At 40.7% G+C, this 26899-nt stretch overlaps 1 protein-coding gene across 2 annotated transcripts in view; it reads right to left on the reverse strand.

The window, feature by feature from the left end:
* Nucleotides 1-11230: 11230 nt before the first annotated feature.
* PTDSS1 (phosphatidylserine synthase 1) overlaps nt 11231-26899 on the reverse strand; it is a 33677-nt gene continuing 18008 nt past the window's right edge. Inside the window, exons 7-13 of one of the 2 annotated variants that reach the window (XM_050892313.1) lie at nt 24920-25061; nt 23867-23979; nt 22273-22338; nt 17858-17957; nt 16615-16683; nt 16012-16081; nt 11231-14666 (exon numbers count right to left, since the gene is read on the reverse strand). In XM_050892313.1, coding sequence (XP_050748270.1) covers nt 14557-14666; nt 16012-16081; nt 16615-16683; nt 17858-17957; nt 22273-22338; nt 23867-23979; nt 24920-25061 — 670 coding nt within the window. In that variant the 3' untranslated portion in view covers nt 11231-14556. Of the gene's footprint in view, nt 14670-16011; nt 16082-16614; nt 16684-17857; nt 17958-22272; nt 22339-23866; nt 23980-24919; nt 25062-26899 lie in introns of both variants that reach the window. The other variant, XM_050892312.1, reaches the window with a different exon arrangement.

The raw sequence follows: 26899 nt of genomic DNA on the forward strand, positions 1-26899 counted from the left end.
ATGTGTCTGATGATATGCCTCCCTTAAGGCTACCAAAAATTGTACAATGAGTCCTGTGACATGCTGGTCATGATGGATGCTTTTTGGTAACAACCATCAGTCGAGTGAAGCTAGGTGCTTCCTTCCAGTTAGGAAAGTCTGTACACCAGGCCCTTACATCCAGAGCAAAGACACGGCAATACATGGAGGGCAGCTGAAAAAATACAGTACGCCTTTGAATAACAGCTCTGAGTCCTGACAGCTCCCTTATTTAAATCCAATCTCCAAGCTGGAAAAGGACTTGAAACAACTTTTCTGTCATTGGCTGTATCCACCACTGTCCTGTCCGTCCTCTCACTGGAAGATGTCTTCCCTTTGCGCTCAACAGTTTGGAAGAACATTTTTTTTTTCTATTTGCATTTCATTGTATTAAATGAGTAAAACCTGCACAAGAGTTCAGAGGAAAAGAGGATACCCCGTATACTGGGCACTCACTCTTTCCCACACAGCCTGGCCACCCTCCTGCACTGTCCATCTGCCAAGCAAAATTCAGCTTCTCAGAGACAAATGGCAAGGGGAAAGATTTTGCATGAGAAACGGTGAATTTTCAGAGCAAATACCATATTCATATTTGTCAGGATCAAAAAGTACAGTTTACAGCCACGTGCGGCTGAATATAAATTAGTTTGCACAGCTGAATTAACCTTTATCCCTGCCAGGGAGGAAGAGATTTAGCTTAAACGGGAAACCCCAGGTCAGATTTCTCCAGCCGTAGCCCCACGCACACCTGTACTGGCCCTTTCAGTCACACCACTGCAGCTGCCACCGGCCACCTCGTAACGGAGAGAACTATAAAGAAAATGCCGTACTCCAGGACCAGGGGAAAGAAATATAGTTGAGGAGTTTTGCCACCACATTGTTCTCCAGACCTGAATCCAAGCCCGCCTGCATTTGCAAACCTACCAGGAAAGCCCTCTGTGCTCTTACTTATCCAGACTTCATTGTGGCTCTGTGAAATCCAAAAATATTTTCTGAAAATTAGGTCAGGGTGACCCATCTAAACAGGAAGGCTGAAGTCAGAGGGTGAGGCAGATCTTTACAATGATAAACAAACACAATTGCTACCTTTTGTCCCGTTTCCGAGTCAGTCTCTCAAGGTCTGTAGTTTCTCATCTGGAGATGTGGCTTCAAGTTCCTGCTCGGTCCCGACTGCTCACATAGGCGTTTCTGATGGAGCTGGTGTCCTCTTTGGCTGCTCTTAGCTGTACTTATCCAGCACTCACAGCATCACTGCCCACCCCTGGAGGTAGCTGGCTCTGTGCTTGGTGGACACAAGACCCTGTTTCTTTCCTGCAGCCTCTGGCAGGCTTGGAGAATAACTCAAGTCTGATTTGGGGCTCCCTGGTAGGACTTCTCATCGCTGACATGGTGCTGTGTGTGCTGGGCTGGGGAGAGCCTGTCTGCCTGCGACAGTGGCTGAGCATGCCGCTTGCTGCCTCCATCCCCTTGCGGGGAAGCCCAGGGGAGCTCAGGGGTCTCTCTGATGAGGTCCAAGGTCTGCAACTTCCTTCGCTATTTGGCAAGGACCAGCTGGAGATACTCAGGGCACACTGTGAGAGCTGATTAGCTGATGTGGACTCACTAGCGGTCAAACACAGGCTGCCAGAGGAAAGATTAGGGATAGAAAAGAAGGGGAATGCCATATGTCTGAGATTTGTCCTTTTTCCACCCCTGTGCCTGTTGCCTGAGTTGAGTTTCAAGGCTCCGTACGTGTGCCTGGCTGCCAGCTGAGAGCAGGAGCGGCACTGGGCTGTGACACCCTGCAGTGCCGGTGGCGTGCAAGCTCCGTGGCAGCACGAGAAGAGCAGGTCCTGTGCTTCCCTGGCACGGCTGGCTCCTGCGCTCCGGCCAGGCCAGCTCAGGAAGGCAGCGGCAGCTCTGCAAGGAAAAGGCGTTTATGTGGCTGTAGGCTGGGGGAGCTGATGTAGTCATCCCTGTTGAGCTGGTAGGTTTGATCTTGCTGGAGATACCGAGCTGTGATATTAGTCGAGTGTCACAGAGGCCAGGTGCCAGCCTTGCATTAAGCAACTCCCCCCCAGTGAGAAACTGGGATTTAAAAGAGTTGGGTACCTAAACTGCCTGCAGTATAAGGCAATGTTGTAGTTCATTGTTTAAATGAAACCCAGTAAATCATGGGTGTAAATAGGTAACCTGAGTAACTTGGCCTTAGATTCACTTAAATGGTTGGACGGATACATCTCTGGTAAAACTCTCCCAGCTTTGGTGGCCTTATCCTAGATCGGCAGCTGCCCGCGTCTCGTTCCAGCTCAGTGACAGCGGGAAAGGTTGAAGCAGGCCGTGATGGAGGAGCTTCTCAGGATCTTCAGTCTGTCCAAGGCCACTTGAACATCAACCAGTTGCTGAAAGTACATGCGGTTCCTGGAGGGAAGGGGGAGCCCTGGGCTCAGCAGGGGAGCTGGCAGGCAAGTGTTTAGTCCTCGGTCCCTAAGCAAGAGAGTAAATACATGAAGGCAAAGAAAAGTTTTCCACAGGAAAAAAAAAGGAGGAAAAAAGTCAACTTGCACACATGATTTTTATATTGAGATGCACTTGTCAGGAGCCATGAAACCAACACTTCACTAAAAAAGCAGAAGCCATGAAGGGCTCATTTGCTGACAGGCTCAGTCTCCTGTGGCTGTTGAACTCGAGACCTACAGGGAAGTACAATCATTTATACAGTGCAAAAAAACCACTGGGCTTTATCATAGCCTGCCACGGGAATACAGATGCCTACAGATCCGGGGGTGTAGCTCCGATCAGCGGGCAAGACTAGAAAGGCGGGAAAACTTCCTCAGGGGAACTGAAAGCAAAACAACCCCCCAGCCTTCAAAGGCAGCTTAGCAAGAGAAACAGATCCCAGAAGCTGATTTCTGTAGGCACCGCTTATCATTTCAAGTGCTGGAGGTTTCACACTTTAAAGGCTCACTTCCTCTACAGTGCTCAAACAACATCAGTATAATAATATTTCCCCCTCCTCCCTGGTGTCAGTCATTATCTTCCAGCCTCCCATGTCTTATCCAGATCATAAACGCTAACCGTTTGTGGGCTTTTCTGCAGAGTCACCCATTCACACAAAACATCCGAACAACAAATAATTGCAAATCATTCCCAAGGTTTGTTTTCCCAGTGCTGTCAGATTTTTTTAAGACACTTTATGAAAAACAAGTGAAATGAATGGTCCTGACCCATGGGCAGCGATGCCTATAGCTCATGGCGAGGGAGCTGTTAGCTGCAGCCCTTATCTGCCATTGCCTCCTCTCCCCTTCCGTCTGCTCCGGTCTCTGTCCGTCTGTCCTGCCACGGTTTGTCAACCCGCATCCTCTGGCTTTTGGGCAGCCCACGGGCTGGCAGAGGGGGCATGTGAAACCAGGCAAAAATCCTGCTCTTCACCCCTTCACACACATCCCCGTGCATGCGCACAAACAAAACAGGACCAAACACAAATAGTAAGTGAATCCTCATAATTTAAGGCTGTTTTTTATCTGGTGGTGCAGGTAGTAGCCCTGATACGTTTTCAAAATGCCCACAAGGTCTGGACATGCACAGCTCTGCACCTTTCCAAGTCATCCTTCCATTAAAGAAAGTTGAAAACCCACTGCTTTTTATGTTATATGCAGAGACAGGCAGAGCAGACTGGGTCCTCTGCAGAAGAAAAATAACACAAGAAAAATAGTAATGTTCGGGGTGATTTTACCCAAGCTATTAAGAACTATAGTTCTGACAAAAGATAAATTGCCAGCATCTGCAGATGGCATAACAAAGAGGACTTGAAATGCCCTGTATTAGCATGTATGTTGGCTCAATAAACTATCTTTTTTCTATTTTTCTGTCTTTGGTTCCTGCCTATCCACTGCATTACCTTATGCAACAACAAAATGTTTTCTAAATAAAGCTCCAAGCCCAAAGACCCCACACTGGGTAAATTAACCGAAGTAAACAAGCAAGCAGCTAACTGGAGCTAATTATATATCTGCCAGCAGCCTTGCTTTTAAGCATCTTACAGGTGAACATTTTAATTACTTAATGTGCTCTATTGTTCTCAAATTAGATATGAGAAAAATAACATTGATCCAATCCTTTTTTTATTTTTACGCATTGGAGTTGGAAGGCAAGTGGCTTTGTAAGGGGATTATGCGTGCGTTAATCCTCCTTAGCTATGATAAAGTTTTCTGCTTCCTAGTGAGATTGTTTAACCCTCTTCTAACAGCTGCAGCTAGCTCCTAAAGAAGCTGGGGAAGATGAATTACAGCTTGGGAGTGTTAAGAGAAGAAAGAAAGAAAGGTTTGTCTCTTATCTTTTCACATGTTGAATATCGTTTATCATACTAGTAGGAAAACAGCCTCAAATTTAGCAAGTCCTGTAAGAAAGCAGGTGAACGACACGTTCATTCCAGCATGGATCCCTTCGTTTCCTTTTTGACGCTGTAATGGGCTCAGAGTATCAGCGGCATCCTAAAAGCACACTATCGGGAAGAGGGGTGACAAGTAATTGCCATCCCATCAGATGGGAATTATCCATTGCTGGAGTACAGTACTGCTGCTTTTGGAAAACAGTATCACACTGTGAGGGCCAACAGGGAAAAGAGATGGATGGCCCAAATCAATGGGACAAGGGCCTGGACTCATCCCTTCTAATTTAGGCACTTCCAGGAGGTGCTGCAATGAGAAGGCTGGTGTAACTACACGCCTGCTGCCGGCAGTGGAGGTTCCTTTGGAGGTCACCTGCAACTCCAGAGGGTGATTAAACCATCTACAACCTCCCTTGCTCTTTGAAGGTGCCTACTGAATATTACTGACTGGCAAGGAAGCCTACAGGGACTCCACACCTAATTTAGGCTCTTCCATCAATTGTCTCAAGTGGAGATGAATCCAGGTGTCCCATCCTGCTGCTGAAAGGGGAGAGGCTGGCCGCTGCATGAGGGAAAGTGATACGGCTGCTGAGGGAGAGGAGTAAAAAGTAATTGTGAGTGGAGCAGAACAGAGGCTGAACCAGACTGTCCCCGGGACACCTCTGTCACCCGCTGAAAGCTGAAGCCTTGTGGGATCGCATTCAGTGGAATGACAGAGATGAGCCAGGAACCCAGCTCAGAAACAAAAGCTGTATTTTGGTTCCTTTTTCTTTCTGCTTTAAAATGGTTGGCATTCTCCTATCAAGTTCAAAAAGTAATTAGTCCTTGATGAAAGATCTCTGACGTGTCAAGGCACAAGAGCATGGCTGATGGAAGCAAACACCAGGGCCTGGACAGGTTCAAGAACAGTATTTAAATACCAGAAATTGAAACTTTTTAGCCTGGCACAAAGTCACTTGGGTCATCATCTCCTTTACTCTTGCTATAACAAACAGGGAAAACAGCATGAGGCAAAGGAGATCAGCTCACCCAGCAATTTTGATAAATGCAAAACCAAAACCATGAGGGCCTTAAGGTCCTGGTATTAGTGGCAGGACTGTGCCAAATCACCCACTTCTACAAATTACAGTTTCCTCATGCAGGTGCAAGAGGGCAATGCATGCCTGGGCACACAAATCCACAGCAAACATGTTTCCCTGCAACAACACGGAGTTGTTCTTCAAAAAAAAAATAGAAAACTTAAATTTACGTAGTGGCGAGACTCCTACCTTATCCCAGCTTTGGGCGCTGCAGACATCAAGGTCTTCGGAGGGGCAACTGATGTTTCAGTGCTTGGTGCTCCAAGTGATTTATAGCAGTGTATTTTTGAGTCAGCAGTTGCTTGGAAATACCGTGGTTATTTGGCATGGAGTTGTGGCCCACGCCAGTTTTAACAGCCAGTGGCACACAAGGAGTATTCATAGCCACCTCCATAACCAAGCTAATGAGAGCTAAATTTGAAAGATTCGCTGTTGAGAGAGACACAGGAGGACTGTGCTATCAGCTAATCACAGCAGCTTTTCTCAGAGAGGTCCCCCGGAAACTTGCTAGGGGTCAGATGCTCAGATAAGCAAGAAGCAAGTGATGGTCATTGTGGAGGCCCACAATAAGGACAATCTTGCAGTAAGCTGAGAGGTAAAACTGATTCGGGCTCATGAGAAATGCACACACCCAAGAGAAACAAAAGGTCTGAAATAATCTCACACCCCAAGACAGATGTGGAGCATCTCAATAGAGAGTGCCGCTCTGCAGGGAGAATGGGTACAGCACCTGCACGTGCCCAAAAAAGCAGCAAGGAGCCTGTGAGATCAAAACACTGTTTGCCATGTTATTTATTTTAGAACAGTTCCAGCTGCTATTTTTTCACATACGTGGGGGAACAGTCTGCCAAAGGACTAAGACTTCCCTTTGAAAGCAGTTCTGATTCAAACACAGGACGAGAACCCCACTCCGAGCCTCTGGCTGCTGTCCCTTCTGCAGCCCTGGTTCATCCAGGATCGCTGGACTTGGTGAACTGTGAAGAAGGCAAAACAGCCTGCCTGTTTCATCCCTTGGGAAGTCAGATGTATTGGACTACAAGCGCGAACAAGAAAAGCAGAGAGCCGCTAGGTTGGTTCAGAACCACGGTGCCCCAGCGTGCCTTGGAGATCCAAAGATCTTCTACTTTGCCCTACACGTCTTGACCTACCGTTAGTAATTTTAAATCAACAGCCAAGGTATTGGTCATGAAAGCTCACTGGAAAAGGTAGGTAAATTGAAGTAAGCCAGCAAAATAAAATAAGGACTAGAATATACGAATGGAGGGAGGGTGTCACCTCACTCCTGTTCCCTCTTTGTGTATGTAACACAGTATGTTTTCATTTTTAGGGATTAAGAGATGCGGATAACATTCTTGGATTTACTACAGAAGCCCTTTTTTACCAAGTCCCATGATAATTTTCTGGTAATAGTATGGGAACCAAAGGTCTGGGATCTTACTCTTCTCTTTGTCTTCAGCTTCCTGAGGAAATGTAGACAAGTCACTCACCCTTTGTCCCCATTTCTAATCTTTAACATGAACTTACTGGCCACCCCCCCCACCCCTCACCCCCCCAATCAAGTTTGCAATGTCCTATGCATTGTTTCAAAGAAATTCCTGCAACATGGAAGCGGTGCGAGAAGAAAACTCTACAGCATGAAAGATCATTACTGGTAATCATGTTACCATCCCTGTGAGAAGCACCAGGACTGAATGAACGGCGTGTGCTGCTGAAACCTCAAGTCAACAACTGGAACACTTCACCCTGAGAGATATTTTGGGATGTTTAGAGAACATGTCACCAGGAAATTGCAATTCAGCTCTATCTGGGTTCTCCGCCCCAACCTCCGTCCTGCTATTCCAAATGCATTTTAAATGTGGGCAAACGGAATGCGCAGATCCGGATTTGGGATCCAAATATGGCAAAGTCAGCAAATGGGCAGAAAAAAGAATATTTTAAAAGTTGTAAGCATCATTATGCGTCACCTACTCTTACAGCACATACATAGGGAAAAAAAACCCCAAACCTACATGTCTTAGAAAATTTAGTAAAAGTTCTTGGTTTTCTTCCAGATTATTTATTTGATGAATGGAAATACATTTCCTTTAGTGGTATTTTTCACTGTATTTTTTTTGCTCTCCAGTAATAGTTTTGTGAGAGCAAGTATTGAAGTCAGGCTACAACAAAACCAATCCAGGTTTCTACTGGTGGTGACCCTGTACAGAACTGGATTGAGAACAGCAAGGACACCGTGTTTCCTCCTGCAAGGAATGAGGGCTGCGATTTCTTCTCTCAGCTGGCGACATACAAGTTAAATGATCTGGAGGGTTTTTTCCTAAGCCAATAGGAACATCTCAGTGTCAACAGGTAGAAGCCATAGTAACTGGTACAGGTTGGGTGCCCTGTTGAGGTTTGTGACTCACAGGATTTTCCAAATCTTAAAAAAAAAATGCTCAGTGGCTCTTATGGGAAAAACAGGAATTCTTTGCAGATGGTGTGAAGTTCTTAACACTTACTGAAACATACTGAACCATCCTAAACTCTGAGCCACATAAAGACATGAAGCAATAACACTTCGCACACAGTGGCTTCCCTTTCCCAAACAGGATGGCAGGGATGAGGAACAGGCTCATCTGAGCAAGCAGGTAAACTCACAGCTTCATTGTTACAGCCAGAAAATCAGGCGAGTATGCAGCACTGGAGATTGTGGCCTGCTCCAGCTGAGTTCCTGGGAGCAAAAACCGAACAACCTTTTCAAAGAGCGGTCACCCTGTCCCACCCCGATGCCCTACACAAAGGGCAGTGGGAAGAGGAGGAAAGCCAGAAGAACCCTGCCCAGAGCTTCATCCCAAAGATCCTCTGGAGAAAGCAGTGCTCCCTTCAAACGGGGAAGGTACTTTGACAACAAATTGGTAGTCTGTGTGTTTGGTAGAAACCAAAATAGAAGTCTTTCACTCTTGCTCTCCAAGGACTAGAGCTATCATTTAAGATTTTAATTAAAAGCCTCCTCAAAGCTACTCATTTGATTTTATTTTGCCTTGGTTGTTCTGCAGCAAGTTTGACAACACGGGCACTTTGCAGGCCTGTGTGTACGGCACATGTAATTAAAGTCAACAGGAGTTATGAAGTCTTTAAAACTGAGCCAGGGTGGCTAAAGCCAGTAGCCCAAAATTAGAAGCAACATTTGAAAATCCAGGACACGTTCTCTGTGTGTTTGTGTTACAGCATCACCTAGGGGCTGCAACTGAGATTAATGCCTATTGGCCTGGACATTACAGAGGTACATACAGACCTGGATGCTTCCAAATGTCCAGGAACACAGCAGTCATTGTCACAGAGACTACACTCAACCAGGCCCTGAGCATTTTGATAAGAAAGTTCCTCCAGTAGATTTATATGTATGTATACATACATACATACAAGTATTAATGCATTTTTTAGGCAAGAACCACCAAAATACTGAACTGGAGGGCACAGCAGTTGTAGAACATACTTTGGATCACGGCCATAGGAATGCTACTGCTGTAAATTCCACTACTCTAAAAAACATTAAATAAGCCATCCAGTTATTTCATGATCATCTGCAAACTGAGATCCATGAAAACTATGAAAATTAAACCCATGTGTATGCTTAGTACAGTCTGGCACTTACATTGTTGCTGATTATAGGAATTCAATGTTTACAATTTACATTCTTTCCCAGACTTTCTTTTTTTTCCTGAATTGAAGTTAAAACTCACTTGGTCTTACCATAATATAACTCAGACTGTTGAGGGCAGCAGGATTGCTCCTTTGCAAGGCACACCTGCAGCTACAGCACTGATAGATGAGCGAGCAGGCATACAGGTAACAGACCATGCATCTTGTCGGGCATAAGCTAGCAGTCTGGTTGTCCTTGTGCTTTCAGCCCAGCATATGAAGAGCTTGTGGTTTTCTAGTCCCACTTTCTTTGAATAACAATGTACGTTCTCAATTCCTGACCAGCCACGCAAAAAGCAAAAGAAAAGTGAGTAATGTGAGGCGTGTGTTTGTCCAAAACACATTTCCATCCAATTGTGAAACTGCATCTTTAGGGAACTACCTTAACTTGCTGAAGTAGGACCAGTCCCTGCCAGGGCTCCAGAGAACAAAACTATGTGGTGGCAACAGGTGGATAAGAAGGCAGAGCAGACCTGGAGGAGAGGGAGACAGAATATTGCAGGAGGTATTTTGAGCATATGAGGCTTAAAATCAGCTCAGAAACCTCTGGTTAAACCCCAGCCCGTGACTGTGTAGTCCTTAGTGCCTTAGTCAGATGGAGAAATACCAGTGGGAAAACAGTGGCACGGGAGAGTAGTGCCTAGGCCTATGGGCATGTTATCAGGATGCAGCTGAATGCAAGCACTCAGACATCTGAAAAAAAAAAAAAAAAAAAAAAAAAAAAAAAAGAGCACTGTGCTCCTCTCCCTTTTCCAAGGCAAAAAGTAAGCTGAAACAGCAGTTCCTCAAGCACACCACACAGGGTAGAACTGGTTTAGTGCTTCCAGGGTAAATTTCCATGCCAGTGACAAAAAATGAACTGCAGATATCGAAGTAGGCATGGACACCAATACCTATTTCAATCAGTAACACGCCAGCTTTTGGCTCTAGTTTCCAGTCTGTGCCAAATCACACTATCAAAATAGTGTGCAAGTTCTGCCACAGGACGACGGAGCAGAAATGTAGCTGTCCAGATCATTTGACCCTACACTGACACTGCTGATTACAGTTCCACCCACAACAGCAACTACCAAGATACAAAATAGAGTGATCCTTCAAAAGTAGCAGAGCATCAAGCTTACAAAGGAGCACATTTTTCAAGTGTTGCTTCTTAAAGGAAGTTTATTCCAATGCTTCACGTTTTTTCCAGTATTTTTAATGCTTTAATTGATCAGAAAGAAGACATAAAAAAAGCCTTCTCCAAGGTAGTAAGCAGTGTCCTGTGAGAGAGGTGGCTCCTATAAATTGTTTAACCAGGTATTTTCCCAGCCCTTCAGAAGAGATTTTATACTCAACACTTGTCCCTGAGCTGTTCTTCCCAGAGGATGAACAAGCTTAAGTCCTGGCTATTCCAAGTTTTATTACCACCTCAGAATTTATGGGCTCTCTATAAATCAGTATTCCAAAAGGTAAGTCATGTTGAAGAAAAGCCCTCCCCAGCAAGGCAGAAAGTCCCAGTATTCAATGCCTGAAGAGAGGAGGAACTGAGGAAGAACGGGAAAGCCATGCTTCTTCACACACTAGACATCAGACTAGTGCCATCAGCAGACGAGCAATCAACAGCTCACAATAGGTTTTTAGTATAAAAACAACCGGCAACTGCTGTTGTGGAAACTATGGCAGCAGTGGAATCCACAGCAAAGTGTTTCTGATACTCAGCGACACCTTTATACTGGCAGAAGTCTACTTGCCGATAGCCTGTCTTACAGTTCTTCTACAGGAAGTCTCATTTCTTCTTTGAAGGTCTGTCATGAGACCATCTTGCAACTCAGCTCTCCCATCCAATAGCAAAACAAATCCAAAAAGAATTAAGACAAAGCTCATCCTATATACCAGAGCAACTTCAGAAGGCATAATATAACTATTCATATTACCAGATCTGCTGCTCCGAAATAATAAATTACAGCAAAACCTTAGTGTGCACTGTAGGCTGCTCAGGAACCGCTGCATTTGTCAGCATGCAACTACATAGAGTAAAATGTCATAGCTTCTAAAGGCAGTATGTAATCATTTCCTATGCCTTGCAGGTACAGACAAACACACATACTGGTGACATGGGTTGATTTACTGAGTTATTGCAAAATACAATACTTTGCAATCAATACAGAGCAACTCCATTCAAAAACTATTAAATACATGGTAACATCTGTGTCCTCTTGTGATAACAAAGTAAAAAATATTAAAGTTTTAACAGCTGGAACATCAAATGATGATCTTCACAGAAGAGTAACAAAAGCACTGGTTGAAATCACACTCCAAATATTTAGTTAGATGCGGTGTATGATCTATGCAGCAACTTTAATACTGGAATCCAGTACTCAAAGCTAGCTCTGCTTCACTGTATACCTGCATTTTAAAACTTTCAATTTTTATTTAATCCACTATTTAAAGTTCTTGCCACTACCCTCTGCTTACACCATGCTGCCCCAAATTAGCCTCCCTTCAATGACTGATATAATTAATGGACAGTCTCTGGAGGGCCAATTCAGATTTCTCCACAGCAGCAGGGGAGATCACTAGAGGACAGAGAAAGGAAAGAACATCAGAAGCAGGAAAGTAGGAATGAGAGGCTGTGACAGAACAAGTAGTCAAAAACAGGACAGTGCATCCGTGACTGTTACAAAATACTGTTCAAGCAGCAGAACTCATACATGGATGCTTGTTGCTAAACAGCTCGGCGATTTGTCATTGTAGGTGTTACACACACACAGAATTCAGCAATAGCGCAGTAAATGATAAAATTGAGATCACTAATTTTACAGCAGTGATCAAAAGCAGCTTCCCAATGCCTGCCAGTGCAAAGCTCACGTCCAAAACGATGAGGCTGAAAATACAGTTGCCAGTCAGTGGAGGACTAGTGAGAACACATGTGAATTCCAGCCAGAACTGCTGAGAGAGGACACAAAATGCCATTTTCCAAGCAGCACTTGAATAGCTTACTTAAGTTTCCCCTCTCCCTAGCCATCCCTCTTTTAAAGTAGTAAAAAACCAAACCAAACCAAAACAAACAGCAACCAAACACAAAAAATTAAAGTAAAAAGACTTCATGGGAAATATTTTTAAAGTTGTTGTCAAACAACATTTCTTCAAGGCCAAGCTGTTGTAATAGTATACAGAAGTCAGATTCCAACAAGATGACACTTCATATTTGCCTTTCCAATATTTTTAGGGTGCAGTTCAGCAGTGTGAGCACCAGGTCTGCATTTACAAAATGTGTGCTTGTCCCCACAGGCAAGTAGATATTGTACTTCAGCATCTGCTTACACATGTAAGCTTTGTATACATAGCTGGTGTGTATACACCTTGCAAGTACAAAACAGGCTCTCACCTTTGAAAACCACAGTACTTAAAATATCTAAACCATTAGACTTCCAATCTCTTGCTTTGGTATTGAATCAATAGAAAAGGTACAATGCCATTCTTCAGTCTTACACAGACTGAGTTATTAACCAAGAAAATAAAAAAGTAACAAGTCTCAGTATCCAAAGAAATCTACAAATACATTCATCAATACGTAGTACATTACGAATAAGGAGGCAATACATGGAACTGTTATAGTTTGAATGAAAACCAAGTAGTTGGTGAAGCCTGAAAGTCTTCCTAACATTTTTTTCTCATGTAACATTTAATGTCACTGTAGCAATGACGATATAGCAGCTTCTACTATGTTACTTCCCAAGTTGTACACTTTATGTTTGATTGAAAAGGGGGGTGGGAAATGAAGGCCCTCTGAGGAGTTCAGCAGCAACACTTAAGTGCATTGAAAACATTGCTAATCTGTGGCACATAGGAATTAATGGCTTACACAGGATACTTTTTTCTATTTACAGTATCATACACTTCTATAAAGTCTCTGCTGCATTTTTTTTTTTAAGTACTTAGCCTGTGGCAAATCACAGTAACATTATTCAAAGAAAAAGGAAATCCCATTTTCTTATGAAGACTAAGTGACTAATGGGTATTACTTATCCTTGCTTAAGCTATCTACCCCTCTGAACCCCATGAATCCCAAAATCTAATTGGCACAAACATTCTGATAACTTAATACAGGAACTGATTGCTCTTGATTGTTTACCTCTTGACTTAATCATTACATTCACTGCTGGAGAATTATCCACTTTGCTAGATGTCAGAATTAATACATTTTAAAAAAACCCAAAAACAAATAAAAAAAAACCTCCCAAAAAACCACACAAAAAAAAACCTGCAAGAAAATGACTTTGCTGTTTGGTATCTGACTGCATGATAGGGAATACCAAAGCAATGGGGTATATCACAGTAATATCATGCTGCCTCTCAGACACCAAAGACTACAGCAAGCCTTCACAAATAATTATGTTTATGGAAGTAGTAAGCAACTCAACTTCAGCAAAAAAACTGCTTTATCACCAGGCTTAGTAGGGCATCAGAGCCTTCAAAGCAGTTTCTGATATCAGTCTGAAGACACTGGGATTTCTGGTTCCAGCTGAGGCGAAGCAAATTAGAGGGGAGTGGGAAGGAACATTGTACACAATGTGACACAGCTGAAAAAATGACATATTTGCACTTGAAGATGCAAAACACACTGCAGTAAAGGAGGAAAAACAACTAAATGACACGACACCCACCTCTGAGGGCAGGAGGCATGGCCCTCTACTTTGCAACAGGTTTTTATACAAGTATTTAAAAAACTTAAAAGAAATCCAACGTGTAACAATCAAGCAGGACAACGCAGAACAAAAGAACTGTGTTTGAAGGTCAATTTCAAATCCTTTACAGGAAACATGGACTCATTTCTTCACTGGTAAAACCCTGTCAACAGGTCTAAAGAGCCTTTACATAAAAGCAAGCAGCTGGATACAACTACAGAAATTTTAAATATTTACTAACTGTTGTATAGAAAAGTTTAGTTGTGAGACTGAGAAAGAAGGGCAGAGTTGCTTTTAGTCAAAGGATTGCATATTCTTCTAGAAAACAACAAAAACACAGTAGAACAAAACAAAAAAAACCCCCAACCAACTATGCCAACTGATTATCAGTTTACTAACCTTTGTGTTTAAGTCCTCAACTAAGATATTAAAAATGCACTTGCAACACCTGAACACAAAACAAGGTGTACCTGCTATGACAAAATTACTTTTCTTTCCAGCATACTCTTCATTAGCTTTTGGTGCCACATGCTGAAGAAACTAGATTTAAATCAGTGAATGGCAAGTGTCAGCAGGCAATGATTTGCACTACACTGGTGGCTCCATCTTGATCATCCTTTTCTTCAACACCACCCTTTTTTAACTTTTAAATTTAAAAATCAATCTTCCATTTGGAAATTCAGAGCCAGGTCTGATTTTCTTTGTCACCTCTGGTCACACTGTAGGATATCTTCAGAGACCATTCTTATTTCTTGCCGATTCCATTCGTTACTTTTGATTTGGAGTGCCGATTCCTCCTTCTAGATGAATGGCTTTCACTATTGACTGAATGTTTTGGCGGACTATTGTCAGCACCTGCTGAGCAATAAATATTTTTTTATTATATATATATATTTGACATTGTCAAGCTCTTGTCTAAAAGGCAGTAAGGCTTTCTAGAGCTACCGTGTTTACAGTATGGATTATTTCACACTAATACAAACTGGTTGATACTCGTACTCCATCTAGTGGCCTATTTTTTTTTAAAAAGCAATTCTTAAGACTTTTGTAAAATTATTCCTCCTCCAAAAAAATGCAGAAGTTTGCTATAGCAGAACATAGTGGTGAAACATCCTTCATTTTAAATGACATTAATAATTAAACCTCCACGTTTTTATTACTGGCAGGTACTACTATTAGAAATTAAGAATTATGGAAGTGAGGTCACAGATCCTTGTAAGAGTACATTTCTTGTTATCAGTCTTTCATATGACAGACCATGTCTGACTCTGAGAAAGCAGAGGGAGACAATGGGGACTGAAACAACAATTCAAGAGCAAAACATGAAAGAGGCTGAAGTTTGTAATTAATGAAGTAACAGAAAGTCAGAGAAAGATTTGCTTGGCCAGATTTCTCCAGCATATATAAATGGGAAAAACATTTTGAGTGCAAGCAATTTTTCTCCAAAATATAAAAATCCACAAATTTACTAAACTGAGAATAAATTAATATCAGCATCCAGAAAAATCATGTATGAAATATAACAAAGCTCTGCTGCAGGTGCTTTTCAAGCATATGATAAATAAGAAATATTTTTAATGATACAAACACCTGGAGCATAAACTCTGACAGAGATAATTTCCAGGTATGAATCTTGATATTTGTTCAATAAGCAAGACCACACTAAAGAGTTAACAGAGGAGGCAGGTAACTTAACTGACCTCTAGTGTAGGGAAAAGAAGTCAGAGAAGGAGGCTGCCTTTGCTTAGGACAGAGAAAGCTGTTTATGACCATCAGCACAGCATTGACTAGGCAAGTGTCAGTAAGAACACAAGCTGCAGGGCACATTCTTGACTGTTTCTTAACAAGCAGGAATAAAAGCACAATTCACATTCATATGTTTCAAATCAAACATGCAATGTTCAGAGAGAAAACCTGTCCACAACAGTTATGAAATGCATAATGCCCTAAACCTAAAAGAATAGCCTGGAATAAAGGCAGAAAAATGTAGTTGCTTCATTAAAAAATAAATACATTTCCAAGAGTTAGAAGAAAAAAGGCAGTAAAGCAAAATAGCTTTGCAGATGATTTATCTGTATCGTTCCTGCAGGGATGTTTAAATAAGTCTAGTTGTCTCCAATGTAAGTTTCTCAAGCCTCATTTCCTAGTGCTGAGCCTTAGTACTACCACTTTGAGAATACAGGTGCAAAAGTGCCAATACCTCTACTGAATTTAGAATGAAGCCAGGAAGCATCTGGACTGTATGGGCTGTCTTCACTTTCTGATAAGGTCTGCAAAAAACAAGAAGGACACATATCATTGGGATGCTGGTGGTTCTTGTGATCTGTACTTCTCCTGTTTGCAATTAGACTTGTACATTTAAACTGTGGCAGAAGTCCTCGTAAAACATTCAGCCAATACTTAGGACTTTTCCCTTCCTAGTTTGAAGGTACAACATAAATGATACAATAAGAACTCACCACTTGCCATGTGATCTGTTGTGTAACCAAGTATTCTTAATATTCCCCTAGCATTCCACCTGTACAACAGGAACATTAGCTAACCATTCATCCCTGAATGCTTTGCTAAAATTACAGCCTCATTTTGAGTAACTAAGAGGACAGCATTCTTTAGAAACCACAGTGTAATTTGGGATCTATCCAAGGCCCGCTCAATTCAGAGTTCTTTCTATTGACTTCAGTTAGACTCTGGACCATCCCCCCTCACCCTCATTTATACTAGCTCTGGTAAAGAATTCTAATATCTAGGAGCTTTGCAGTTTTAACTCTGGTATAAAACAAAACCAGGCTTCTTAATAAAGTACCTTTTCTCGGTGGCCGTAGTATTCTGCGTACCAAACCATACCATATAAACACAGGAAAGTTGTAAAGGCCTAAACAAGGGAGAAGAAAAAGAAAAAATAATCTGTAAAACTTCTTCCAAATTCCTTGCTGATTCAAGGTCTCAGAGTCCCTGGAGATTCCGCATTCAGAGACTTTCATGCTCTGTTTGTCTCTGCATCTTTTGTCAGGATGAGCAAGACTCGTGCTTCAACTTCAAGGTACACATACATTCTGCCACCATGGGGTATGCAGACCAATTCTCAATGGGAGCATGAGAATACATACAGATCACCCACATACATGCAGGATACACTGTCAGTATGATTTTTGTCCTCACTCTGTACAGTCATCATACAAAGGCAATTAGTAGGCATTTGCAGCTATATTATCAGGAATAACCAGCCTGGGAAAAAACGAATTCTCCTTCTCCCTGCCCCGTGCTTCAGGCTGGGTTACATGTTCGGTTTTGTGGTGCTCTGATCCGGGAAGCAATTCAATGCTTTTCTCCTCTGAAGTTTCAGGAATAAAATCGTCATGCTAAATAAGAGAACAATAAATTCTGACTCCCTATCACCTGTTCAAACTGTGTTCCCAACTAGAAGGGAGAAGTATTTATCTGTCACCCCATTATAAACGCCTTATTTTTCACTGACCATTAAAAATGTGTTTGGCCTTGGAGTTACAAGTCTGGCAAGACAAACATCCATTTACTGTTATAAAACAGGCATTTCATGCTGCATTTGCAGTAATCACACTGAAGTACAGAAAGTTGCAGGCTAAGTGAGAATGATTTGCCTGATAAAGCAGGGTTGTTTATGTAGTTGTAAGACTTCAGTGTGAAACGACATGCATTACTTATTAATGCTACACATTAACTCCTGTTCCTTTCCAGTGGGCACTATAGCAAGCACCACCAAAGTTAGCCTCAATTGAACTGACATTTTCTCTCATAAAGCGCCCTATAACTAGTGTTTGTTTCATTGTTAAGCACTGGTAAAAATCGCTACATTCTGCTATGTCAAGAAATAAGAAAAAAGTTATTCTAGTCCCTTTAAAGTGTGTTCTAAACGATCTAGCATTTACTTTTCCTAGGATGCGCACAAAGCTCTTTACAAGCATCCCCCCACAATGATCCCCTGCTGCCAATGTTCCAGAGAGGAAGCTATTTAGATGCTTTCAATGCTTTTGCCATGCTTTATGTTTCACATGAGAAATCTCACTTACCACACAGAGAAGCCAAAACACAACATACAGTATTTGTGTTTTGGAAAAAAGATCCTGTCCAAACTTTATGCACACAATAGCTTCAAGGAAAGCAATAACCCTGTGGGTAAATGAAAGAGAGGGGGATGGGGGGAAAGTGGTTACAAACACTAAGGATTTAACTCACATGTTCACAACCCAGACCCCAGACTGTCAGCTCTAAACAAGCACTACTCTCTAGTGAGCACACAACCATCTCCCCAACACCACCATTAACTGAAATTCTTTGGGAAGTTTATTTTTCTTTCTATACTTTTCTTCAGCATAAACAGCATACAAAAAGTGATCAACTGGCAGTTCACAATTCCGCGAGCCTCTACTTGTCCAGGGAACAAGCAGGAGTGTGTGCCAATAGCAGAGAATTTCTGTTTATACCTACCACTGTGCTTCAGCCCTCACCAGATATAAATTTCTTTTCCATGCCAAACAACCAACAGACTCCCTGTTGGGTGAACTAGAACTGTGCTTTGGGTATTTCTCTACTGGATGTAAATTTACTACAATTCTAAATAGGCTACTTTTCTTGCTTCAGATGGATTTTAATGAGAAAATTAACATGAAACAGTATTTCAAATTCTCTGAGAATCCATGCATTTGCTCTGGTTTATGTGTAAACTCAGGTCCACACTACAGTATGAGAGGATTTGGGGAGAAATGTGAGAGGAAAAATTGCAGTATTTACTTTCCTCTCTGGCATTATAAGAATCAAAACAAGTATCTCCAGCTCTCTCCCCGTTACCAGATGTTTACATCTTTTCAGGCTCAAAGCTATGGAGGCTTGCCCACCACTTGGTGTGGTACAAGGGGTTATGAATCCAAAGCTTCCATCACCTGCCATGGAAATATATTTAGTTTGTATAGGTCCTGGACACAAAATTACATATTTTTAACAAATACAAGTGTAGAAATGTGACTGGTGCAGCAAAGGTGTAGAAAATTGACTCTTCTCAAGCTGAAGCAAATCATGAAGAAAACTATTAGATTTATAAAAGTTTAATACTTAAGTTGTTCAATAGTGACTTTGAGGTTGTACATACGAGCACATGCATGAAAACTCCTCCTCAAACATGTGCAGGCACACTTAACATCAGGTCAAGCGTTCTGGTCTCCCAAGCTCGACACTGCAGGACACATTCCCTACCAGCACTCTCTACAACCAGGAGCTGCCAAAAACGGCTCTACTGCCTGGCAGACAGGACCCAGCTCCCTCCGTGAAAGACGGAGGAAAGATGTGTGCATGAATTAACCACTGGTATTGCAGAGACAGTCCTGGTGCAAATAATAAATTACAGCTTTCTCTGTACCATCTAATGTGACTTGCAGTATGATGAGTGGGGCCAAAACTTAGAATTGTGGAAGTAACACCTAATTGACCAATACTGCTAATCAATGAGGTGCATATTAGTAAAAACTTGAGAGCAGTGTTACTCTGTTGGGTCACCAACTATTTTTCTTTCTTGGTTTTATATTATTCTTACTGATCCAGCTGCAGATTAAAAAATAGTTAAAGTGAACTACAGCAGTAGGAACAGAAAGACCACCATCAGGAAACAAACATATGAGGGTATGATATACTCAAAGGTACAAACAAAACAACAGGCTATTTTCAACAAGGACTCAAAAAATGATACAGCTGTTTGTGCTGCATTTATACATTCTTTCCGTGATTCTTGTCAAGAATACTTGGGTTAAGCGCATTGTACAATAGGACAGCTATTACAATTAAAGAAGTGGTAAATCAAAAGACAGAAGAATGCTAACAGTGAAAGGTGTTAGTATCCTGCTGAAGGGTGATGAGAATACAGTGTCTTTAGTTCTATTGAGTAAGTTTTTATTCAATCAAAATGGTCTTGTAACATCCTAACAGATACTCCTTTTTGAAAGGCTTCATCTTAATGAAAATGGTGCAATTTCCATTGCATTTCCAGAGCTGTTGCACTGGCCCTGTTCATGCCTTACATCACTTACTGTCCATCTATTGAGAGTGATGCTACAGTATATGTCAAGTCGCAGAGAACACAGTTTCATACTAATGCAAGGCACTAATTTTAACTATTCCCATGGTTAGGCTGTTACAAATTCAATTTGTGCCTTTAGAAGTGTGTCTTGATCACCACAGATATGAATATTCTATATACTTGCTTTTAATTGCTTCAGAAATTATATTCTGGATAAATTACCGGAGGAGTGCTGCTTTTCCAACAAACAACAGGAACTCCTAGTGTTGCTCTGTTTTTTCTAGCAGATTACAGAAGTCAGCAGTATCAAGGAGAATACTCCGTGCACATTTCCCACGATTCGATCAGACTGTAGATGAATATTCTATTGCAGTTCTTGTTATGCAATCGTAAAGAGGTATTTGGGCATCTATTTATTGACATATATGACACTAATGTGTTCAGTGAGAGCTTTAAACCAAGGTTTCTCTAATCCTTAACAATTTTTCAGAGCCAAAAGGCAAACATTCAGCATCATATTTCCCTTCAGTCTGCAAAACAATATGTTTACATTCTTTCTCTTGGATGAAAGAGAAGTTCATCTTTCTTTCTTTATAAGGCAGAACTTGAAAATTCTTCCCCCAAAATTATAAAATTGTTTAAAATGTCTTCTATAAGACTCTAAAATTACCACCTATAGTTGAGAAAATTTCCTTTATCATACAAACATATCAATTCCTAAATTATTTAAATACAAATTTCAGTAACATGTCTGTATTCAAATGTGTATCTCCAAAATATTAATACAGTTGGTCTATAACTACTAAGATGTTTATGCACAGAGCAAGGTTATTTGATTCTAATTGTAAATTAAGTAGTCATATTAACTGTGTGATTAATTAGTTATCTTCAGTACTAAAGCACCATCCATACCAAACCCAGAAAGACAGGTTACTCTGCCATGATCATTAAAAAAAAATCCTTTTTAAGGACTGTGTAAGTTACAGACTCTCTTTAGGAATCGTAATACATGTTTCGAGAAGGGGAATCCTCCCTAAGTAAGGAGGTTTAGGCTTACAGAAAAATATTATCAACTCCTACTCAGCACCAGTAAAACTAAACAAGAACACAGCTACTACCTTTTGTATGTCCATTGGATGTTACGTTCATGAGTTGAAGACAGTAATAGATCCATTCAGGAAGGTGATAAGTCAGTGAAAAAGGTGAATATTTAAGTCCAGCCAAACCCAAGGAGACGTGTCATGTTCTCCAGGGTACATTTAAAACAAGAGTAGAAATCCCTTCAATTACATTGCAGCATGCTCTGCTCTCATCTCAATGTTGAGAAAGGGGCATCCTTTACGGTGGTGTAGTGCACTTGGAAACATGCCTTCCAGCCCAGCACTGTTCCTAAAACTCTGTAACATCCCTAAGACTAACACTAAAGGTGAGATAAGTTTGCCAGAGCACTGTCTCTAAATTAGATCTGAGTATTTCATGGCTCATTGAAATGCTATTCCAATTTAAAACAGTAATAGATTCTTCTATTAAACACGAAAATGGTTCAGACAATTCTGGAAATAAGACATACACTAATCTTGACAAAGAGAATGAAATGGCTGTTTTAATTTAAAATTATTGCCATCAGAAATTAGCTTCTTGAATAGTTTCCTAAAATACATATTATATTTTTTTTCTTTAAGACGTGATTTAGGATCTTTTATGTTTTCCCATTTGTAAGCTTCCAAGTCATAATTCAAAAGGGACACTACTATGCTGCTTATTTACAAGAAGCTTTTACAATGCTAAAATAGCATATGCTTCAGGTTTCCAGAACAGTACATTTTAGTCAAGCTATCCAGAGAAGGAAGTTCTCGCCAGAAGCAATCATGCAAACTCTTCATTTAAAGGTCTCCTCCAAGAGACATGTTGAAAGAGATTGTAGCCAAGGTAACCATCATTCATAGTGTTATTCCTTTCCCTCTTTGAGAATAGAGTAGAAATAGTTGATAACCGTGGCTTGTTTCACTGTATTCTGTTGTGATTCCGCTAACAGCAGCAATGCCCACCTTGACAGTCAGGTAAACATTGCTCCTATGACAGGCAAGTGGTAGAGGCAAAAGCTTTATCCTTCTCACCTGACTGAGAATATGGGCAGCAAGGCCAATGCTACTTTGAAGGAGCCTAGCTTTATCCAGCAGTTTCTAGTTCTTCCTTCTGTTCTTCTCCTTACTCATTCCATCACTTCCCATGTTCTACCTCCAAATCCAGAATTTTCCTTTCCTCTGAACTTGCAAAAAGAAAGAAAATCTCTCCATACTGTTCTTTATACTAAAAACAACACAAGACAAGGACTGGCTTCATGCAAAGCCTGTTCCTGTGCTGGACTCCTACTTAACACTTGTCCAAGTGCTTCAAGAATGGAGCAAGAACACTTACCCGAACACCCAGCACTGAGTTCCCACCCTCTTGCACTGTGTATCTGTGAGGTACGCATAGTATTGCCTGAGAAGGGAAACAAGAAAATTCTTCAGTGAAGTTGAAAGTCCCCACAGTATTTACATTTAGAAAACAAGTTTATGTTACAAATCTATCTATACTGAAAATGAAGTGCTGATGGTTGAAATCACATGCAATCATGTTGGATGTCTACCAGATGGCTTCAATTCTAGTAGGACAGATTATCACATAGATCGAATAGCTTGAAACAACACAGAAAACAATCCTGAGAGCAAGGACTGGGAAAGTACCCAGACTAGTAGGCTAACAAAGCTACATATTTGTCTCCTGTCTCTCCACTGAATCTCCAATTCTTTTAGGCAAAGAGCAACAGCTTTGAAAGAATTAGAATCCCCCACTTTTTCCACAGTTTGTCTTTAATTTATTAACAATTGCATTTTCTTGAGAGATGTGGGTTTGAATCTTGAAAGAAACTGAATATGGCTATTCCTTATCCTGGGTGAGTGCTCTAACCACTAGCACGTTTTCCTCTCAAGAACAGAGTAGAATTTCTCACTATTTTGAGAACAGTCTGTAGACCTTTCTGCTCTGTTCTTTATGCTCTTTATGCTCCTAAATTTTAAGAGTTTAGAGAGGGAAATTCCAAAAAAGTGGAACCAAAGTTCCTTTTCTCAGTCTGTCTCTGATTTCCACTGACAGATGGGGAAGACAAGTGTTATTAATCCAACAATACAAGGATTGTTTAAGCATAAAGACTTCTACAGGTTGGCAAATGCCATAAAAAATACTTAAAAGCTCACCTATACAGGAGCTTATAAGATGTTTAAGCTGATTTAACTAACAGCGTAAAATCACTGCACATAATTTGAGACACTAACAGCTGTATTTAGGAATAAACCAACGCATGGCTGCCATTTAACTGTCCAAGGTAACGTCACTTTACTCATGAATGGGAAATTCCCTGCCTCTAACCTCAGAACTGTGTGCAATCTGTCTACCTCCAGCTATGTCACAGGAAAAAAAAAAAATAAGGGGACTCTGCTAACAATGTGAAATAGTGTGCATGACTAAAAGCAGGTTAATGTTTCTATACAACTGTCAACACTGTTACTCATAATATGGTAATGTTCTATTTTTTCTTATAACATGCTAATATTTCCTGTAGACAAACAGAATAAGGACCTCAGTTAGAAAAACCAACAGCTCTATTTTATCTCATCTATACTTTTGTGAGCATCTGACTCATCAACTTGGATACTTTCACATGCAGTCCTCAAGAATAACATATGCAGCTAACTCACAAAACAGGGAGATGCTATACAAACAGAAGATGGAACAGACTGGTTCTGCATCCCTATGGAAACACAGATGTTTATATACATTTTACCTTACTAGTTTACTTGTCAGAAAATACACCTTATTGAAAAGTGATGATTGTTTTGCTTTTCATGGTGGCAAAAGCATAAATTTCTTGAAATGTGCTGTACTTATTCACAAACTATATGCAGTTTGTGGGTGCCTAGAAGTCAAGCTACTTTAAACTGAAGAAAAAACACCATGGAAACAAAATTACCTTACAGTGGGTGCTGTAATGATTCCTATGAAGAGAATTCTCCCCCAGCTTAAAGGGTGGCTTGCTTGGAACACAAAGATATGTTTCAAAAAGAATGTGTTCAACTCAGTCAGCTAGGAAAAAAAAAAATTTAGTTAACAGTGTTCAACTTGCATAACTCTTAATGAGTTGCTACAGAAATGTGCAAAGATTAATATGGAAACTAAAACATAGAAGGAAAACAATTTATGCTCTACTATAGCCCTGCTGGTTAGATTGAGGATTTAAAGAGTCTAAGATCCCTGCTCTAGAACAAGCAAGGAATATACTAGTAAAACAAATAATTCTCCCCCAGACACCTCTATGAAAGTATTTGCTCTCTTTCCAGAAACCCATTAAGGGACCAGACGCTAATTCACACTGCAGAGGTCTTCTGATAACTTTCATATCCTAAATCAGGTATGAATGACTGAGGCAAATTTGGCAGAGGAGTAGAGGAGATCATAGGAGGAAAAAAAAAAAAAAAAAAAAGGTATATCAAACACTTCTAGTTCTCCTTTTAAAAACTAAATTCAGCAAGTTAAAAAAAAACAAAAAGGTTTTAGTGAAGTCTGCTAGCATTTGCATGACAAAGTACCAAAGCAGTTGGGACATATTATGGAGTCTAGCTGGATCAAGGCCAGAATTCTGAGTATCAGTGATCCATCCAACAGTCAATGGGAAAGAAAACAAAACAAAACAAAAAACCCCACACAACAAAACAAAAACAAAAAAACCCACCCCCAAACCCCACTGTCTAGCAGTTTTTAAAACTGTATCAATTGCAGAGAGCAATCTTATGGCCAGTACAGGAATCTGTGACTTTTTTTTTTTTTTCCACAGATTCTGTAATTACACTCCTGAACTATCATGTAACTCCTATGAACAATGCCCTGACCAATTCTGCATTATCAATTCATTTAACTGTGTATTTCAATGACAGACACACATTGCATTAGAATATCTTCTAGCCAAACACAGCCAATAAGTAACTGAGCTGATGGCAGCTTTGATTTCACAGAATTTATTTCCTACCTGCCAAATGATCATGAAAAGGTAGACTCCAGCCACTCTTTGAAATGAAGACTTAGGGTCAAACCAGCGGACATAGGTCCAGCTGGCTGGGGTGAACTGTAATACAGCTCTTTTGATTTTCCCTGTGGTCGTGTGAATGTCCCTAGAAAAAGAGAATGGCTGGAGTAAAAACAAGGAATATGCAAGGAAAAAAAAACCAATAGCCATGTTACTGATGTTTCAGAACAATCGCACTTTTTCACTGGACAGCAGAGATCTTCACAGACACAACTGTGTACCAGGGTGAATTAAGAAATATAATCTATTAAGCATTTCAGTCAGGGTGCATTCTGCTATGAAAGTCCTCTATCCTCAATCAGTAACTAACTACAAAACTTGTCTATCATTCTCTCCATGAAGGAAAGAAACAAGGATTGCGATCCTGCAACCCCCTTGGAAAATCTAGAGGATATTTCTTCCTAGTCCATGTTGCCACTGCTCTTATCCCGAAGACTCCTTGTTCTAGAGCTCAACGACATCAATCCTTCAAGAATTTGTCAGATTCATTATTCATTAATTGTATAAGGGGCTGGCTCCACAGGTTTCAAAATACTGCATTTCCAGCACACACAACTCCTGCTGTTCTGATATTAGATGCATGCAAATCTTCTGGAGAGATGCGATAGTGCTGTTAAAAGCTAGAAGGCTTTTAAATTCCCTTTTGAAAGGGGATGTGAATGTAGGTTCTTCTGGCAGATGTGTTACTGGTTCTTGCTTTTGATAACATTAATTCAGATGAGCAACAGCATCCAAAGGACAGGGAATCTAATAAAAACTCAGTGTTTCCTTTTCTGAAGGAAGACTAGTGGGGCTAGAAGTCATTTGTCACCCTGTTATTTCTCTGGCCCTTCTGGACAAAAAAGGAGATTCAGATTTGATATTTCTGATACTTGTGTTCTTTTAGGCTAGTGGGATCTTAGGTTGGGGGAACCTTCTAATCTTTAAGATCTACGTTTATTCAATGAAAAAAACGAAAAAGAAAACAAAAGGGCACAAGCAAAAGCTTCTCATTCTATGCAGCTCCTCTTCATATTAAAGGTCCAAAAAAATCTACTCATGCATTTAAAAGAACATGAGGAAAAATTATTCCACAAACAGAGTAAAGACTAGTCCTGCCATAGATATTCTACTGTTTTAACTTTCAGTGAAGTCTCTAAAAACAGAGGGACTATCAACTCTATAATGCTCATTATTCCTTCTGAATTGAAATGCACGAAAATGAATTGAGACTAAAGGCTAGATGGGTCTCAGAGCAATTAAATTTGTGAGTAAGAAAAGAAAGCAGTACAGAAGTTCATGTAGGGTACAAATTTGGAAGTCAAGATTTAAGCTCCTTTTCCATCTCTCAAGGCAATATCCTTTGGCAATTCATTGTACTTGATCCCGTTTCATCTATACCATTGGTAACGTGCAGATAACCATGCTTGCCACCAACTGGCAGGGAAGAAGGCAGGAGAGGGGCAAAAAACTATGGAAGAAACCATACCTGGACAGCTAGGAACTGACACTTACTAGACCACAAGCTGTTGCCCTTTTACAGGACAAACGCTACTTTATTTTGCAATTACTCCAGTTATTTTAGAGGGTCAGCAATGGGGTAAGGCAATTCACAGCACAGGTACAATCAGCCTGACTCCTCTTCTGCAATTATAACTAGTGCTGACAGATTGCCACACTAATGCCTCATCAAGGTAAGCCCAAATGTAGTTGAAAAACATTGTATAATGAGAAAACAATTACAATTTGTTTCGTTCACTGCCTTCTTCAAAGTTTTACTTGTACAAAATAAACTGAAAATGCAAATAGCTTTACTACTTTATATTTTCATTTGGCATCAATGCTTGTAACTTAGATTGCAAAGGAAAATTATATACACATAATCATATTAACAAATATATGCTGTACAGTAGCATTACCATGAGATGGATTTTTAACATTTAA

This window comes from Gymnogyps californianus, chromosome 2 (genome assembly GCF_018139145.2).
Source record: "Gymnogyps californianus isolate 813 chromosome 2, ASM1813914v2, whole genome shotgun sequence".
NCBI lineage: Eukaryota > Metazoa > Chordata > Aves > Accipitriformes > Cathartidae > Gymnogyps > Gymnogyps californianus.